The sequence below is a fragment of the Protomyctophum bolini genome, assembly GCF_963924005.1.
Source record: "Protomyctophum bolini genome assembly, chromosome: 5".
NCBI lineage: Eukaryota > Metazoa > Chordata > Actinopteri > Myctophiformes > Myctophidae > Protomyctophum > Protomyctophum bolini.
Genome location: NC_137866.1, coordinates 23,942,201 through 23,961,512, shown reverse-complemented (window position 1 = coordinate 23,961,512; position 19,312 = coordinate 23,942,201). Strand labels below are relative to the sequence as shown.

General features: G+C 43.2%; 1 protein-coding gene across 2 annotated transcripts; it reads left to right on the top strand.

The window, feature by feature from the left end:
- Positions 1 to 4,510: 4,510 nt before the first annotated feature.
- On the top strand, positions 4,511 to 19,198 carry LOC308315207 (synaptophysin-like). Of its 2 annotated transcripts, none has more exons than XM_080763075.1 (8): positions 4,511 to 4,612; positions 6,281 to 6,346; positions 14,277 to 14,401; positions 14,808 to 15,003; positions 15,257 to 15,448; positions 15,732 to 15,947; positions 16,881 to 16,945; positions 17,353 to 19,198. In XM_080763075.1, exons 1-7 carry the CDS (start codon positions 4,595 to 4,597, stop codon positions 16,932 to 16,934), a joined length of 867 nt encoding a protein of 288 aa, XP_080619201.1. In that variant the 5' UTR covers positions 4,511 to 4,594; the 3' UTR covers positions 16,935 to 16,945; positions 17,353 to 19,198. The 2 variants fall into 2 exon arrangements, with proteins under 2 accessions (XP_080619201.1, XP_080619200.1); XM_080763074.1 differs by having other exon boundaries at positions 16,881 to 16,949.
- Positions 19,199 to 19,312: the final 114 nt, after the last annotated feature.

Genomic DNA, 19,312 nt, shown 5'->3' with positions numbered 1-19,312 from the left:
AAGAAAGAAAATATGTACTATACCTGTTATCAAGATGAGGCTAAGAAAGTATGGGACTTATCTGGTGGCCGGAGAATTCGGTTGTCTTTTTTCCCATTCAAGAATCATCGATTTATTGAACTCTATACCCTGGAGTCAGGGGACAGTATTTTTGAAGACCGTTTGCCGTACCTACGTATCTATGCATCTGAATTTGAGAGATTGGTCGGTCCTATTCTAGAGTTCTGTAATTATTTGCAGTTGGATACAAAGATAAACCCTGGATATATCAAGCCATCTCGATTTGTACGTGTGAACAATGAAATACCCTCACGTAGTGACACTGAGGCCTTCATTGTTGACTGTTCTAGGTCAAATTTATGGTTGTTATTAAGATACAAATCTCAAGACACTATCCCGTTTGAATTACCTAAGAGTGTCAGGGAGAAAGAGAAATACTTTCCAATTCAACTATCCGTTGGTTTGGAAGATTTAGGGATACTAAAGCATGTGTTGTGTGAAACCTTAGATTTTTTCAAGACAACTATAGAGAGCCGACAGTTGGCAGTGTTGGAAGTCCGCCTTAGAGACGCCAAACGTGTAGATTCACGATCAATGGGCTACCCCTATACAAAGAAGTCGCGGTGTGTAGATTACCAGACATGCCCTTCAGCACATACTACAGGGTACTCGTTCGGGGGATATATACCAAAGAGTAGGTCTATCGATCTCGTAAAGCCATCTGGTGCTACACTATTCTCAATGGATAACTGTCCTGTAAATCATAATTCGTACAGCGACCTAGAAAATGATGGACCAACAACTACAGATACATCACCCCCTCCTACAGTATAGCACACTAGGATATTCATTCACAATGGAGGATTCTATGTGTTCATTGGAAGAATCAAACTCAAGTGAAGGAGCCCGCTCTTGTTGGATGGACCCACAAAGGACTGTGTATGTGGCACCGTGGCGGAATAACACCAATAATGGGGATACGGACGACGATGAATATGACGATGACTGGACATTTCGGAGCTATGATATGGGGGACACTGAATATTTTGAGAGGGCCTTTTGGAGCTATGATATGGGGGACACTGAACATTTTGAGTGGGTAGACCTATCATCCGCAAATTCATCCACACCAACCTCCGGCTCACCATTGCTTTCGATGCCATACCCACTGACTATGGATGAGACTGATGGGGCGAACCCCACAAAACTTATAGATATTATGAAAATACACGTTACTCAACTACTCGAAAAGGCTATAACCGAGTACCCTGATATAACACAAAAATAATAATCAGAGACATAGCCTCAATGAATGACTTGTGGGCTTAGTTGTATATATTAGAATTAGCTGATGACCTGATGAATTCAATGTACGGATTGTATGGATTATCCACATTTTTCTTTCTTTTTTTTTGCATGATTGTACATTTGCTACATGGTATTGTATCATGTGTATAATTACCTATTTTCTTGTCGAAATAAAACATACTGAACATAAGATACAGGCTTTTGGTATATGGTATTTGATGTTGACAGGGATCTAAAGAGTTCGTATAGTATATACTTACACGTGTTTCTAAACTATAGTTTCTGATTTCTTGGAAAAACATCGGTACATCAGTATTACACACTTTAGTATACACAGTGTACATAGCCTGTTATAATGGTCTTTGTTACATTTACACTGCACCATCAGACATGCTGATGTTAACGTGTTTGTTAATGCATTTGTATTAAAAACATACATTAGCATGTCATGACCCTTCTAACTATCCAGTAGTTGAACAGTTCAAACATTTTATTATTCTACATAGTTTAGAGTTTTATATACGGCCTCCAACACATGAGGAACTACCTGCTACCCCAGCAACTGCTACTAGGTCACAAAATACCACTTACGACACACACACACACACACACACACACACACACACATCCACCGAGCTCATGAAACACAATAATCATATGTTTACTAACCCACCATACCCAATTAATTTGTAAAGTATAAATGTTTGGAATCAATCAGCGTTCAATCGCCTTTTAATGCTTTAGTCCTCTGCTTTACAGAACTCGTACGATCACAGAAGTTACAAGGCTGATGAAAAAAGGAAACCAGTGAAGCCAGACAGAGAAGTTTGTAATTGTTAAAGAAACCGATGCTATAGTTGAGGTTTGTTGAAATAATAGTAAGAGACATAGAATTGGAGACTGCTAAGAGTGACATATTGTGAGAAATACAGATCTGCTGATTCTGCATCAAAATGTGTCTTAACACTTTTTTTTTTTCTTCATACTTTCGCAATGCTCAGAACCTCACATACATATCTGACTTTGGGGGGGTCTCTGATGGAACCTGTAGGGACATCTACACCAACAGATGGGTGTTATACCACAGACTATCACAGAATTAGGGTTGAACACAAATTTTAACACTGCTACTCAACCATGGAATAAAAAATATAAGAAATAGAGGGAGAGAGAGAGCGAGAGAGTAGTTAAATAAATAAATAGATATTGGTGTGCCTAAGTGTTAGGATTGTGTGTTCTCATTATTGTATTGTGCGAACTATGGCCAATACCAGTTGTTACATTTGTATTGTGGATGTTAGCATCTTAATGACATATATTGTATGAGACAACCATTAAGCACTCAGATGAGAAATGGTTGAAAACATCAGCACCATGGCTGCAAAATAAAACTTCAAGTAGCAGGCACACACACACACACACACACACACACACACACACACACACACACACACACACACACCCACACAGTGCAAACCATATATGGAACAAACCACACACACACACACACACTTCCCCACATGTCCCTGTCCAGACACAGGCTGGGGGCAGATTGCGAAATACGCCCACCCAGCCTACAGTCTGTCAGTTTTTTTACCAGTTGGTTAGAGATCCACCCCCCACCGAAATGGGGAAGCTGCATACCGGAAACAACAACTGATCGAAAGCGAAACTAGAAATATGCTGACACTGTCAAAAATATGATGACGTCACCAAATGAGGAAGTGCCACGCCCACAAAGTATCTTAGATTTGGCGGGGCTGCGAAATACTTCCGGTCAGGGATAATACGTGTCTTAATAGACTACTAACAGCTTACATTACGCTGACAGAGGCTGCTCTGTCACAAACTGGCCCTGTGATGTTCTGTGAATGAAAGGAAAATGTAATAATGATAATAATTACCTTAGTGGCCTTGTGGTTAGAGTGTCCGCCCTGAGACTGGGAGGTCGGGGTTCGATCCCCGGCCGGGTCATACCAAAGACTCTAAGTAATGGGACCCAGTGCCTCCCTGCTTGACACTCAGCATCAAAGGTTGGATTTGGGGTGGGAAGTGAGGACGCTGGCGTCGACTGTTCGCCGCTTCACCTCCCAATGTATGAATGAATGAACCATTGTAAAGCGCTTTGAGCACTTGGAAAAGCGCTATAAAAATGCAATTCATTATAACCTATAAATGCACCACGTCTCTGTGTGTACGTCTGTAATCCACGGAACCCCAGAAACGTTTGCCCCATCGACTTCAAATTTGACACACACGTTCCACTGTCCACAGGGAGTGCAGTGCCCGGTGTCCAGTCCGTCGGATTGTCCAGAACCAACACAAAAGCCGGGCTCTGGACAGGGCCCAAATTTGCCAAATTGATCACACCTGATCACCCCTAGATCTATATGAAGCTGGCCTGTTCTGACATCACAATGACGTTCTGACATCTGCATATAGACTCCATAATTGGGCATGCCTGACAAATAACTCCATATACGGGCATAAAAGGGACACAGACATAATATCTCTGTGGGGCAATGGGGCATGCATTTCCAACTTGTATCGTTCCAAGTAGGAAAGTGCCCAACGCTCTAGCATGAATATGAATATGAATATGAGTGTGAATATGACTGTGACCTCCATTCAGTTACCCGTTACCTGATTCTCTGATCCAGAGTGAATGCAGACTCTCAAATTACAACAACAATGTAGAATATTGTTCAAATCCTAGATCAGCAATATTACAGTTGGCAAATATGCATTTGGAGGTGAGGTGAGTAAATCCTAGAAGAAACAATGACAGGTGAATATTCTATTTCTACTGCACAGCAACATTAATCTGAAATGCAATAAATATGCAACTATATAGCCTATACTGTAAGTCATGATTCATGATGATTCAACTCTCTCTCTCTCTCTCTCTCTCTCTCTCTCTCTTAGTGCAAACAAGATCATATGTCATAACATGATGTGTGAAACTGAAACAGGCACACACAAACACACACACACACACACACACACACACACACACACACACGGTACCCTCATGCCTTCATCATCATAATCATCATTGCTTACGTCAACGCCATCCTACAACCAGAATGACGCAGTAGAGGCGAGCTGTTCCATCCAACCCCTCCCCCTCCATTCCTCCGTTCTCTCTCTCTCTCTCTCTCTCTCTCTCCCCATCTCTCTGTGCTGTTCCCTCATCCTCTCGTCGCCTCCCTCCTCCTCCTCCTCTCCTCTACTCTCTCCTCTCCACTACTCCTCATCCAGCGAGGCGACGCAGCAGGAGGCCAAGATGGACATCGTTAACCAGGTACACAAACGTTTATTAGATCAAATTCCATCATCATCTTTAGAATGTGTATGTTTTTGCTTCGTTTTAATTCATTGTTTTTTGGAGGGTGTGTTTGTGATGCGTATTGCCTCTCCGGTGAGACTGTGGTATTGCTGTCGGGGGGGGTGGTTTGGTGTAGTTGGAAAGATGGAGGATTGCCTAATATGTACAGGCTTAGGCTAGTCATATATTATTGTGATATTTTGTAGTGTGTGTATTTTGAGAGCTAATAGGGTGTGTTGGCTGGGGCGCTCCGGGGGGACTGTGATGATGCATGTGATATATTATGGGGGGTTGCTCACCAACACCAGTAAAACCTCCCATCTGGACCTATGGCCTACCAGGGGAATAGCCTACTACCTCGTCTGTTATTTATTTATTTTGTAGGCTATTTATTTTGTGCAGTATATAGTCCGATGCGCACCCGGCATTTGTTGTAACGCTGCTCTTATATTCGTTATTTTGTTACTTTACATCACTGTTTCTTCTGATAAAGAAAACATCCGACATTTTTAAATAAAACGTCGGATGCCTATACTGTCAGATGAAACGTGATTTTTATTTTTTACCGAAATAGACCCGCATCTCGAAAGGGCCTAAATCTAATCAACAATATCGTCTACCTAAAATATTCACATCGTCGTGTCGGCGTCCGTACACGCGTTCTGCCGATAGGCTACATATAAATGTGCAAATGAGGTCTGGTATAGTCGACTAATGGCGAAATGTTATGATAGGCTACGCTATGGTCTATGGTGCAGAGAGAGATGTCTGTAGGTATGGATGCATCATGCATGTGAGTGTAGAGCGGAGTCGCAGATAAACCTTGTAAAATGGCAGCTTCTCCGCAAACCTCCATGCAGCATCACAGCCCGTACCTAAATGCGCCGTAAGGATCAGTTGAATAGACATAAGACTATAATGCAAAGGTGTGTCCCGACCCCGATTCATCCCCCCCCTCTCTACGCGCGCGCGCACACACACACACACACACACACACACACACACACACACACACGTCTGCGTGCGAGTGCGTGTGTGTGTGGGGGGGGGGGGGGGGGGGGGGAGGGGGGCATCTGGTTGCTTTATGTGTGTAGGCTACTAGTGTGTATCATGGTATTTGTGTTTTGAGTTGTGAGTGAAATGGAGTCCTGGCTGTTTTTCTGCCATCTGAGTATCTGTCTCAGAGGTCTCATATATCTAATCAATGGGTGATGATTGATTTTACGTTGCTTCCCATGTTGACATGAATGTCCCTCCCTATAATTTTATTTGGGAGGATGAGCTATAGGGGATATAGGAAAGAAGATAATTGTGAGAAGAACAGGATGCAAGAGAGGGGTAGAAAAGATTGGACAGTAAAGTAAAGGGGGAGAAGGAAAGGGTAGAGCAGAGATTAAGGGAAATTTCAAGATAGTAAAGAGAGAGAAGGGAATATAGGAGAGGAGAGAGAGAGAAGAGAAAGTAGTCAGAGAGGTTGTAGGCTAAAGAGGAGAAGATAGTGGAGAAGAGATGAGAGAATGAAATGTGTTAGTTAGTTAGTCTTGAACTGAATAAATTGCTGATAACTGATAAGTGATAACTAATACTTGCTTACATGTCTGTATTATGTTCTAACTCCCCCTCTCTCTCTCTGTGTGTCTCTAGTTGGTCGCCCAGGGCCAGTTCAGAGTGCTCAAGGTTCCACTGGGATTCATCAAGGTGTTACAATGGGTGAGCCACCTGCCAAACAGGCACTGTTGCCATATCAATCAACCCCACATTCAAGCCCATCTGTATACTGGAAGCAAGTCATTGTTTGAAAGGGAAAAATGGGAGGAGCTGAGATCGTTGGATAGGAATATTAGTTAAAACCGCACCATTGTCATTATGCACATTATCACATTTTATAGAACTGTTGTATGTAGGCTATGCCTGTAGTGTATGTATGCGACGTGCGTGTGTAACACGCCCGGGAATCGAACCCTGGGAAGGCACACGAAAGCCAAAAGCCTAAAGGGGAATTCCCCCTTGACCAGGAAAGATATGAGGCTCTTGGTCATCAGGCAGAGGCTCAGTGCCAGCCTGCTACACTTGCGTGCCTGCCCTGCATGCACTATGCTAGTGAATGGTGAATGTCAGAACACTTCCTGTTTATAGGAAATAATGAAGTTTGAAACAATGCTGTCTTTCAGAATGACTGGCCTTGGAATTTAGTTTTTTATTGAGACAGTCAGTAGGACTGTAAGAGAGACGGTGTAGAAGAGAAACAGTATAGGAAAGTTGAGAGAGAGACAGTAGGAGAGACAGTAGGAAAGCTGAGAGAGACACAGTAGGAGAGACAGTATAGGAAAGCTGAGAGAGATAGTGAGCTGTAGGAGGTGGATCTGATCCCCGACCTTAACTAAACATCAAGGATCACATCACAGCCTCTCAGGCAGATTAAAAGAATATCTTCATCAGTTTTCTGAAAAATGTATGTTAATTGATATAGGCTGTCAGTGGTGCTCAAACCTTTTCGGACCACCGAAATGTGTATTTTGGCCAACCCCAGTTCAGCCATGCAGATTTCACAAAGACGCTAGAATAAAGGAGAGAAAGACAGTAGGAAAGCTTGGAGACTGTTGGTGTTGGATGTGATCCAAGAACAGTGGTGTCATGTTCGTAGTCATGTTTGTAGCACGCAGTACCACGCCGTGGTACCAATAATGTTTTTCACGCGCACTCGCAGGTAGGGCACGGTACGGTGCACGCGCGTGCACGCTAAAACGGAGGAACGCGTCCCCAATCCCAGCGTCTTTTGGGCAGCCCAGTCAACGGAGCTCTAGTGCTCTAAGCTTGCCGAGCAGGCTGCTGAAAGACGGAGGTGAAAAATAAATTAAAAAAGCTGCTCCTCCGACAACAATAGATCATTGACTGGCTCATTTGCACTTTTTTTTACCAAGCTACAAAAGCTGCAGACACAACTCGTACATATCAATGGTCCATGTCTGACCTGTTAAGTACCTACTGTAGGCTAGTCTGCATAGGCTGTTCTGTGCACATGTAGGCGCACGCGTGTGTGCACATCGTTAAATTGCCGTGGTACAGAGAAAAATAAATCACCATTACACCACTGTCCAACACTAGCAGACAGACATGTAGGTCTGGTCTGGTGGATTGCCAATGGTTAGAGGGACGATACAATATGGGAACATTGGAAAGTGACACCAGAAAAAGAAAAACCTGCAGATACACCTGCTCCAATATAATTTATTGACATAAGACATTTCGATATGTGTGTGCAGGTTCCTTATTTTTCTGGTGTCACTTAATTCCAACCCAGCACCACTAAGTGATGTGCGTATTCCATTAGTTTTTTTAACCGAAAAAATAAAAACTGGGTGTGCAATAAGGCTGTACCCTAGCCCTTATTTTAGGACTTGAACTTCGGCAGGAATTTTCGAGTGAACATTCGGACCAATCATGACAAACACAATTTTTCGGGCCAAACAAAGAATTAGAAAGTAGATAAAACGGCAGGTTACAACACGTTTTGTTCTTCTTTGTAATCATTTGGTCCAAAAGTGTGTGTGTTGTCATGATTTGTCACGACAAGAGTTGGCTTCGTACAACGCTTAAAGGTCTTTAAATAAATAAGTTTTGAAATGCCTATGGAGAAAATGAAATGGAGAATTTCCTGGGCCACTCGTAGTTCTGAAAGGGGGAGGGACTGCGACGCTCTATTGTGCAAAAGGATGCCCGTTTAACAGATTAAATCAGCAGGGCGCAGCAGGGAATCGAACCCCATCCCAGTAAACCAGGAGCTCCATGCCTGTGCCAAAGTGCTTAGTTTGCGATGCAACGCAAAAACCTACCCTAGGAGTAGGAGCCCTACCCTACCAGCCCTACCCTACCAGCAGCAAAGAATACAAAAACAGATACTTACCGTGAACCATCACGTTCTTCTGCAGATGACAGGCAGTGTCCACAAGTTAGGTGAAATGAGGTGAAATGACAGAACCGGCACGAAATTGTGGCAGTCGACGCAAAAGACGCAACGCAAACGAGTGCAACAGCAGGCTGCCCGACGCGACGCAACCGCAGGGAGCCGGAACGCAAACGCAAACGAGAGCAACACCATCAGTACCCTGCTTAACCTGCACACCAGCGACAATAAACAAGATTTGTACTCACTGCGCAGCAAGCAGCTCTTCCCAACAGCAGCTATGGCGTACAGTTCCTACCTCAATGTCTTGTGCAGGGAGGGGGGCATCGGTCTGGGACACTTCACATGGGCTCCAGGGTGGGGGTCCTCGGAAGCCTAAATTGGTGGGGCTGTGGGGCCAACGGACATGGCTCGTCTCAGGGTCCAGGGCTTGGTGCTGCCTACACCACTGGTGCAGTGACTCTTCATATTCTGGAATTACATGAGAAAAGATAAGTGTCATTAGTATGTAGGCCTACATCACATTAGAAACACATGTGGCTGTATAGCCTTGTCAGCCCCCACAACCCATATTTTACAACTTAACATCCCTCCCCCATTTTTTATATATACATTTTCCCCCAACTTTTGAAATATGTTTTCCCTTCAGCTTTGAATGAAGCTTAAACCCAACATTGTATTGTGCGTTTGTGACAATACCAATTTTATATTGAAGATGAAGTGTTTAACCAAATGGACCCTTACAGCTCTCGTTGTACAAATGGAACCAAATGGACCCTGTCCACTGTCAAGAGTTTGAATGCCAGTCAAAAAGACACCATGAGCCATATTGGAACAGTTACCTTAACTCTTGTTATAAAACATAACTCACATCTCAGTGGCATTCATTCACAGATCAAGTTCCCCAAACTGAACCAAATTAAAACAAAGCTAAAGGTCTAAGTTTAACATTTAGTTACCTTCTTGCTACAGCCAGACGGTGTGTAACTTCCAGCTACAGACAGACCAAACACACACCAGGAAGAATACATTCAGGATGCTGCTTCCACTTCCGCTTTATATAGTTGAGGCCATCACAGGAGCCAATCAGCAGCTTGGCTCCTCCTAAACATTAGCCAATCACACACACACACACACACACACACACACACTGGTTAAGGCCTGGGCTACACGACTCTGGGTGTTTTTGCAAACGCACATTTCTATGTGCGTTTGGGCCTTTCAGCCAGACGCAAACGGCGTTTTCGGCCACTCAAACGGAGGTTTTTGGCAACGGATAAATAAGTGGAGATTTTCGAAAAGATCCGGATGGTGGAGCTGTGTAGTCATGCAAAACGGAGTTTTTGAGGAAGGATGACGTCACCTCCCTAGTCGCGCATGTTCGTTGTTGCTTTTAACACTGAGCATGCGCATCAGTTCATGGATTGAAACAACTTCCAGGCTGAACGCGAGGTTACCATAGAAACGACAACAAACACGATGGCAGCGCAGCCTCACCTTCTAATATAAACACAAACCCCATTCTGCTGAAATCATGTATCTAAAATGAATAGGCCTAATTTCAATCAATTATGAGAAATAGCTTGGATGTTAATGCCGTCTAGGGGAGTCATGAAGAAACACAAGCATAGCTGCCTTGCTAGCCACGGACTACTTCCCCGACTTGTAATATTTGCTTCGCTGGTTCGCGCCCCACTGCCACCACTGTTTTTACAACCGCATACTTTTTAATAGTTTTTGGATTAAGGTTGGTGAAGGATGCGTTGCTCCCCTGCTTGCGGTTATGTATGCAAGCAGGGGAGCAACACATCCTTCACCAACCTTAATCCAGTCTTTATAATGCAACCTTAATCCAAAATCCAAAAACTATTAAAAAGTCTGCGGTTGTAAAAACAGCGGCGGCAGTGGGGCGCGAACCAGCGAAGCGAAGCAAAGCATATATTACAAGTGTGCGTAGTAGTCCACTAGGCTAGCGAGACAGCTGGCAAAAATGGGTTTCTGTTTCTATTAGAATGTGAGTTCTAAAGTTGCTCACTAGACGGAGCCCTGTCTGCACGTACTACCGAGTTATGTGGGGGGATTTATTGGGAAACCAGCTCACCGCGCATGCTCAGAACATTTTTCTATTGCGTTACATATTTCTTATCGCCACCTACTGGCATGGCATGCTTGTTGGAGTCAAAAATGATCGTTTTGGGTTGTATGTGTGGACACAGATATCTTTGTCGTATGGGCCCCTGTCCATACGACAACGGAGTACGAAAATATCCGTTTTATTAAAGATTGAGTACGTGTAGCCCAGGCCTAAGGTTAGTTCTCTCTCTCTCTCTGTGTGTGTGTGTGTGTGTGTGTGTGTGTGTGTGTGTGTGTGTGTGTGTGAGTGTGTGTGTGTGTGTGTGTGTGTGTGTGTGTGTGTGTGTGTGTGTGTGTGTGTGTTTGTGTGCGTGCGTGCGTGCGTGCGTGCGTGCGTGCGTGTGTGCATGTGCGTGCGTGTGTGCGTGTGCGTGTGTGTGTGTGTGTGTGTGTGTGTGTGTGTGTGTGTGTGTTTGTTGCTGATTGGCTGATTGGCTGCAGGCCCATCACCAAATGAACGTGCACAGGGGATTTTGGAGAGGGACAGCACAACAAGGAGATAGACATAACTTCTGACAGGAATGCACGAGAAACTTACTTTTAACATATATCATTCTCGCCGGGATATATTTTCGAGAAAAAATATATAATAAAAGAATGGTTCAAACCCATTAATTAAGATTTGAGTGCCAACCCTAACGAGCGAACAGTCGAACCTTGAATGTTTGGGGGCAGCCTTAGTGTGCAATGGAGGTGCAGAAAAAGTTTTTTTAAAAAGCCAACTGGTGCTTCAAAGATCAAAGGGACTGAAATGCTGAAGAGAAGGCGGCGACTTGCCCTGATGAAGACTCCTTTGTGAGTCAAAACATGTTGGCGTTTTAACATGATTAATTCATTAGATTTTATATCCACCCTCTCCTCTTTTTGAGTGCCCGCCTAGTTTTTTCTTAACTATTGGAGAGTGACACGAAGGCAGAGACTGTAAGAGTATTGTGGAGACCCTGGTTTGATTTATAAGTACACTTACAGTGCATTGTGGTAAAGCTTGGCTAGTGACCATTGTGAGATAGAATGAGTCCACAGTATAATAATGATGACTATATTCGGCTTGAGGACACCCACCCTTGGCATGGTCCTGCATACATTAGTTAGCCATTTGATTCACTGGTTCGTTTTTTGATGAGTTGATCATGAACATCCAGCTTTCTCACCCAACAAGTAAGGGCTTGCCGGGGGTATCAGCCTTTTCTTTTCTTGCATCTTTATATTGAGGCGTGCACTGATTGCTTCAAGCAACCCCACATCGTTCTGCATATGCACTGGCGTGCCTATACGAGCATGCATTCCCATACTATCACACACAAAGTAAAACGCTTTAGGCACACATACTGTAGACAAAAGACACAATCATATTTCAAACAATCACACCAACCCATCTCTTCCAAGCTGGCTTTATGGCCAGCAAATGGAAGGAGCTATGTAGGTTATGTGCAGTGTCAGGGCACGGGCTGCCCTGTGACAGTATCCTTAACCCAAGGGTGCCCACACTTTTGACTTGATAGCTACCGGTACTTTCAAAATCACACTTGTGTGAAGTGAGGGGTGCTCTTATCATCATACATCATCACATTCCGGGCCAATCACATTTGGCATTTACTGCACAACGTAGCACATAGCACATATACTGAATATCACATTTTATTTAGAATTATATTATATACAGTACAGTATTATTATCAAGTTCTACTTCAGTTAAACTCCATGACATAAGGAAACAACTCAATCTTCTGGCTTCATGCTTTCGGCTGGTGGAGACAATGAGCAATCAATTATAAGACAATCAATAGACTCCATGAGGAGGAATATCAGCTATTATAAATTCAGCTACAACTCATACTTTACACTGTACTTTCAAGAGATCATTTTCATTTTCTGTCTCCTCTCCGTATCCGTTCCCATAAGTACAATAGAATAATAGTTCATAGTTGTTGTGACTCACCTCTCCCAGGAGTCATCGTAAACCATCTGCCAGTGTGTTTGTGCGTGTGCGTGTGCGTGCCCGCACATGATTTACTATTACTAATCCATGGGAGTGGTTGTCCTAGACCTGGCAGAGTTAAGCCAGCTGGCAAATGATGATGGTTATGTTGATGATGAGGATGATGAGGATGAAGAGTACAACTGACTGAGAGTCTGGCTCCTATTTCCATTAATTTGATGTGTCCTGTTCCTGTTATTACTGCTATTAAAGGAACATTTCACCCAGAATTCACCAAATTCATCAGAACATTATTTAAGTTTTTTTTTTGCAGCTTTAATACGCCTTTTATAGTTTTTTTGAAGGGACAGACAGTAGGCTGACAGGAAAACGGGAGAGAGATGGGGGGATGACATGCAGTAAAGGCCGTGTCGGGCTCGGGAGTCGAACCACGGGGCGGCGGTGGCTCAGGGGTAGAGTGCCTGGATGGGAACCGCAAGGTTGCCAGTTCGAACCCGGGCTCCCCCAGAGTTACTGTCGAAGTGTCCTTGAGCAAGACACTGAACCCCTAATTGCTCCTGATGTGCTAGTTGGTGCCTTGCATGGTTTCCGCTGCCATCGGTGTGTGAATGGGTGAATGTAATGCACAATCTATGTAAAGCGCCTTGGATAAAGGCGCTATATAAATGCACCATTTACCATTTACCAACCCGCGGCACACTGCGACTGGATTACCAGTCGGGTTCGAGTGCCCAGATGGTTACGCCACCGCCTGGGCCCATCAGAACATTATTTACTTATCATGTAAAGTGAGCGTAATAATCTGTGTGAGGGGGTGATGTAATAATGACCATCGATGATAGTTGGCATATATATCCCAACGTCAATCCTTGACAGTCTTTGTCAAGCTATAATTGCCATGTTGAATATTAAATCATATAACACTAACTTGTTGACTCGTCAACAAGGCGCATGCCCAGTGTGCTGTTTCTGCAAATCTGTTGGGGCCTGCTTGTAAAGTTGTATAGAATATATACTTATGGGGACAAACCCGGTCAAATCTTGAAGCACTAGCCTGCAACAAATGTACTGTGTACTGTTGTCACCCCGATGGTAGGAGATGGTATTGGCTGTATAACGGGTGCGTTCTATCCCTAGCAATAGCCTTCCACTTCCTGAGTACCCCGTTTGATGACATTTCTTATACATGGCATCAGTGTTGAAATTCCATGTCAACTTGGAATCAATTGTTGTACCCAAGTATTCCTCCACAGTCATGCACTACCTTGTCCCATCAATGACTATTTGCTAGTGTGCATGAGCACTAGTCCTAAAATCAAATATGACCTCCTTAGATTTCTTAATATTCAACTGAAGGAAGTTATTCAGCAAACTCATCCACTGTTCTTCGCTTATCTCATCATCCTCAATCAAACCAACAATAGCTGTGTCGTCTGCAATTAAAAGAACCACAGGTGATCTGAGTCACTCCTACAGTCGCTTGTGTACAACGTGAACACTACTGGTGAAATCACGCTCCCTTGCAGAGCCCCCGCATTGGTCGTATAGGGAGATATTGCTTTGTTCACCCTGGCATGCAGTTGTACCCGTTCAGTGTTTAGTCAGGAATGACTCCACACATCTGATGATATTGTGTCCTAAACTCTCCTTTTTTTCCCCTACAGTTTTTCTCAATCTTTGCATTCTCTACCTGTGGGAGTTATTCTGGCCTATTCAAGATGTCAGTGGAGTGTAAGAACCGAACAGAGAGCGACCTCGACATTCCAGTGGACTTTGAATATCCATTCAGGTCAGTATGACACAAAAGAACACAAGCTGTTCCTTTAATATCCATTCAGGTCAGTGTGGCATATAAAAAAACTACACCATTCAGGCATTCAGGTCAGTATGACATATGGGTCATCTTTCAGTAGGAGACTCTGGCGGAGTCCGGCAAGGAGACTCCGCCGGAGTCATCAAATTATTGAACTTGAATTTAAGGTTTCATGGGGTGTGTAATTGATAGAAAATAAGCAATTCTTCGGGTGAACTACTCCTTTAAAGCGAGTAATTATGTTAATACAATATAACTAGTAGGCTACATCTGCAGTGGTTGGAGGTGGTCTCCCTACTATTCCATTGAGAACAATAACTATTTTTTACTTCACTTTTACCTCTCTCTCTCTCTCTCTCTCTCTCTCTCTCACTCTCTCCAGGCTCCACCAGGTGTATTTTGATGCTCCTACCTGTAAAGGTGGTCCAGAACGCTTGTTCCTGGTTGGAGATTATTCTTCTTCTGCCGAGTTCTTTGTGACCATTGGAGTGTTTGCCTTCCTGTACGCGACTGCTGCTCTCGCCATTTATGTCTTTACCTATGAAAAGTACAAGGAGAATAACAAAGGACCACTCATAGTGAGTTCTGTCTGTCTGTCTGTCTGTCTGTCTGTCTGTCTGTCTGTCTGTCTGTCTGTCTGTCTGTCTGTCTGTCTGTCTGTCTGTCTGTCTGTCTTACTGTTAAAGAAAATGCACAAATGTTTTAATTGTGTGTGTGTGTGTGTGTGTGTGTGTATGTGTGTGTGTGTGTGTGTGTGTGTGTGTGTGTGTGTGTGTGTGTGTGTGTGTGTGCGTGTGCGTGTGTGTGCGCGTGCGTGCGTGCGTGCAACAGGATCTGGGGGTGACAGCAGTGTTTACATTCATGTGGCTGGTGAGTTCAGCAGCGTGGGCTAAAGGTCTGTCAGACGTTAAAACAGCCACCGATCCTGACAAGGTCCTCACTCTCATCAGCGCCTGTGAGGACCTGGCCAACCGCTGTCGTGAAGTCCACGACCCGGTCATGTCTGGACTCAATACATCTGTGGTAAGATACACTATTTCCACTATACTGTCTACAATCTATTTTCACTTGCCAGAAAAGAGAGGCTGACTAAAAATATCAGTTTTAACCACTTTAACTCTATTTTAAAGAATAGCGAAAATAGCAGATATTCAAGCTCACAACACATTGTGAGCTCGTAGATCTGATATTTCCTGATGGTAGCTGGGTAGAAACTGAGTCAGAAGTTCAGGCACTTGATACTGCGGTGCAGTATAGTGGCATTAACAAGATTGTGATCACGCCCCTCCTCTGTCATGCTCTCCAGGCATTTGGATTCATCAACCTGATTCTGTGGGGAGGAAACCTGTGGTTCGTCTTCAAGGAGACAGGAATCATTGCTCCGTTTATGAGAGCCCCGCCTCCCCAGGAGAAACCACCTGCAGGGGATGCTTACGCCCAGCAGCCGGGTTACGAACAGGACCCTTATGCCCAGAACCAGGGGGGCTACCAGCCAGACTACAGCCAGCAAGGTTACAACCAGGTATGTGATTAATATTAGATAGTTAATTTGAATGAGTTAGTACTATGGCCACCACCCACTAAGGACACAACCTACAGGTGTAAGTAGTTACAGTAGGTATAGCTGGTATGAACAATCATCAAAAAAACTACTGCATTTCAAAAGGTACCCTTTGATTGAATGGCGATATAAACATAACTGACACAAGATAACCAGCACAGTGCAAATTTAACAGTATTAAGTTCAGAATTACCGTAAATACTGAATGTTATGAGACCGCAGAAATGTGTTGTCTACTCCTGTTGCAGTGTTGAAGATTCGTTACCCAGGCTTTCATTGTCTGCGCCGCAAAAAATCCGCGATCCGCCCCTCTAGACCAGAAACCTAACATGTTAGCTCAGGCTCGGCAACACCTAGCTGGCCCAAGGAAATGGGCCCATCTCTTTACATTCTCCGTTCATAAAATGAGTGCTGTGATTGGTAGAAAAAGATCATTTCCAAAGGAAGTACATACGAGTTTATAGACACTCTCTGCATAAAGGTACAGTCAGACAGTCGCGCCAGAATGCTGCATTTGCCGATGCGGCAGATGCGACCATTTCTGTCAATTTCTTTATCTTCTGGGGCTTTAGCCAGTTCCAACAAAGTGCCGGTTTTATGGATGTGTAGTTCGCTCCCTGCTCCAGTCAAAACCTGGCTGCTCTGCTCCACTGCCTCCGCACTCTGCTTCTCTCATATGCTCTGATCCATATCATGTCAACTTAGTGATTGTGTCCATAAGAAGCTATAAGCACAATAATGTACAGCGAAGCATTATTGGGAAATTGAACCCCATCAGGGCAGAGCGGGACATCGACCTCATGAACAACGCTTCAAGATTTATATTAATTCATTTATATTAAACGCTAACATTTCTGTTTAGTGAGCTGTATTTCCTGTTCCTGTCCTCTACAGGAAGCGGAGTACGGCCAGCAGGGGGCACCAACCTCCTTCTCCAATCAGATGTGAGCACACTGTTAGTAGGTAAGTCACATAGGAAGACAACATAGAGCACTCAATATCTCTATGTAATATAGGGTGCTAAATCCACAGGTTCATGTACTTTTTAATTTGCATTGTAATCCCTGTAGGGGAACTGTGTTTGAAAAATAAAAAATCATCCTGGAGTTTCACTCATATGGATATGAAGAATCAACTGACAGAGAGAAAATGCTAATGTTACTGCTGCCGAAATTGTTACATCTTCGCTAGAAACAGACTGTATCAAATATGACCGACTCAGACAATACAGAGACACCTCCCCGACAATATATATAAGACAGTTTGTTTATTTTTGTACCGTGAAGAGCTCAAGACTTAAGGGGTCTGAATTATGAAATGGGAAGAGTATTTTACAGATTATTTATTTTTCCGTCCCCTTCCACAGAGTGGCGTTGGAGTGAACATCGAGTGGGTCGCCTGCAACCTACCCACAATGCAACACTCTTGTATGTCTGTCTGTGCCATTAGTGTGCTGATAGGGGGTGGGTGGTGTGGCAGTAGGTAGGTGTCATGATAAATATTGTGTTTATGACAGAAGGGAATTCTAATGAATAACTAACTTGAACATTGCACCAAAATGACTGAAATCGTATAAAATGCATATGATAAATTTATTGAACAATGGATGATAATGTTGCAAAAAAAGGCATATTATTGAAAAACATTGGGAGAATGTATTTGTTTGTGTTGTAAAAAAAATATCACTATTTACAAATATATAAATATATAGACAACATTTTTTATTATTACGTATCAACCTTGTTTGAAATATTAAAAACAAAATACAGCAGACAGTGGTAGACACAAAATGGCTCCTCTCTACAGTTCAAACTGGTTTTATTTAGGTTGTTTTGGTGATAGTTTATGCTCCGGAGCACAACGGTGTTGCGTGCGGAAAATAGCAGACCGACAACAAGCCGACAACGTGTCGCTAATGTGACACCTTATGTTATGAGTTTGTAGGTCGGCTATTTTCAACGAGTGACACAAAGTATAAATCATAACAGAGCATAACAGAGCTTTGTTGTTTACTTGTCCATCATATCCAGACTGACTCCTTGCCAGTGTGTGGTGAGGAGAGTACGCTGTCAGAAAGTTAGCTATTTATTCACTGTTAAAAACACATCCTTTGTTGTTTGTTTAAAAAGCAAAGGTCAGTAAAGGAGATGAGCTTGCCTGTTGTGAAAAGCAATTAAATTTAAAAAAAAAATAACTAGTAAAAAGGTATTCATTTTTATGAGCTTAATTTAAATCAGTTCATTTCTTAATTTCTAGTTTGTATCGGTTTAAGACAAAATATAAAATTGAACAATTCATCAAAATCTTTAACGCCACCCACTCAGCCAATCAGTAGTGGGCTGTTTCTGATTATGATTACATCATCATGTACTGTAAGTTTATATTTTAACCATGGCCTTGTTTTCTCTCCTGAATCTGTTTTGAATTGTTGAAATGATATTTAGATTTTATGGAAACCACTCTTGAGCATGGTGACTTGTTAATGATGATAATAACTATAATGATAATAACCCCCTTGCGGTTGTGATGTCTGTACAGTATTTGATGTGTGAAGCCAGTTTGATCTAGCCTCAATATATTTTGGCTGTATAGGCGTTCTGTGTACAGTGAGATGGGATTTTGTGTGTGTGCGCGTGTGTGTGTGTGTGTGTGTGTGTGTGTGTGTGTGTGTGTGTGAACGTGTGCGTGTTGGGATGGAAACTGTTTTTAGTTTCTTGTCCTGTTGCTTTCTGTCTTTCACACTCCCTCTAACCCCTTCTCTCTCTAAAACTATGTTCTTCCACCTGATTTATGCTCCTTTTTCTCCCCTTCTAGTGTTCTGTCTCTTCTTTTTTTGTACCTTTGTCCTTTTTTTCCTGGCATCCTCAACCTAATCTCTTCCTTCTCTGTTTTATAGCTACAGTATGCCGTCGTTCTTTGGTGTTTGATAAAGTCTTGACTCTTGTGGTGACTCTCTCAAAGCCCTCTGGCTCGTGATGTAACTTCCTGTAAAATGAACTGTTCTATTTAACAATCGGCTACCATAATAACAACGATGACGTTGACGATGAACCGTGGTTTATGATGTATGTAGGCCTATGAAATACTACCATGGAGAAAAAAAACTACAATGTTACAACATAACCCATGACCCCTGAGGATGTGTCTGATGTGGTGAAATCATATTCTATGGATCCATGGTGGAACGTTTCAATAAAGACCAAAAGACAAGACCGCCGCTGCTTTGTGGCTGATTTGTTTTGATGAACAAATGTGCATGTGTTAAAGCGTGTGTGTGTGTGTGTGTGTGTGTGTGTGTGTGTGTGTGTTTCACATTGAAAGGGAAA

Bases quoted from the DNA above. Each gene is read 5' to 3' on its own strand.
- LOC308315207 (XM_080763075.1), top strand. The intron at 6,347-14,276 runs GTGAGCCACCTG...TTTCCCCTACAG, and splicing joins TCATCAAGGTGTTACAATGG to TTTTTCTCAATCTTTGCATT. The intron at 15,004-15,256 runs GTGAGTTCTGTC...TGCGTGCAACAG, and splicing joins ATAACAAAGGACCACTCATA to GATCTGGGGGTGACAGCAGT.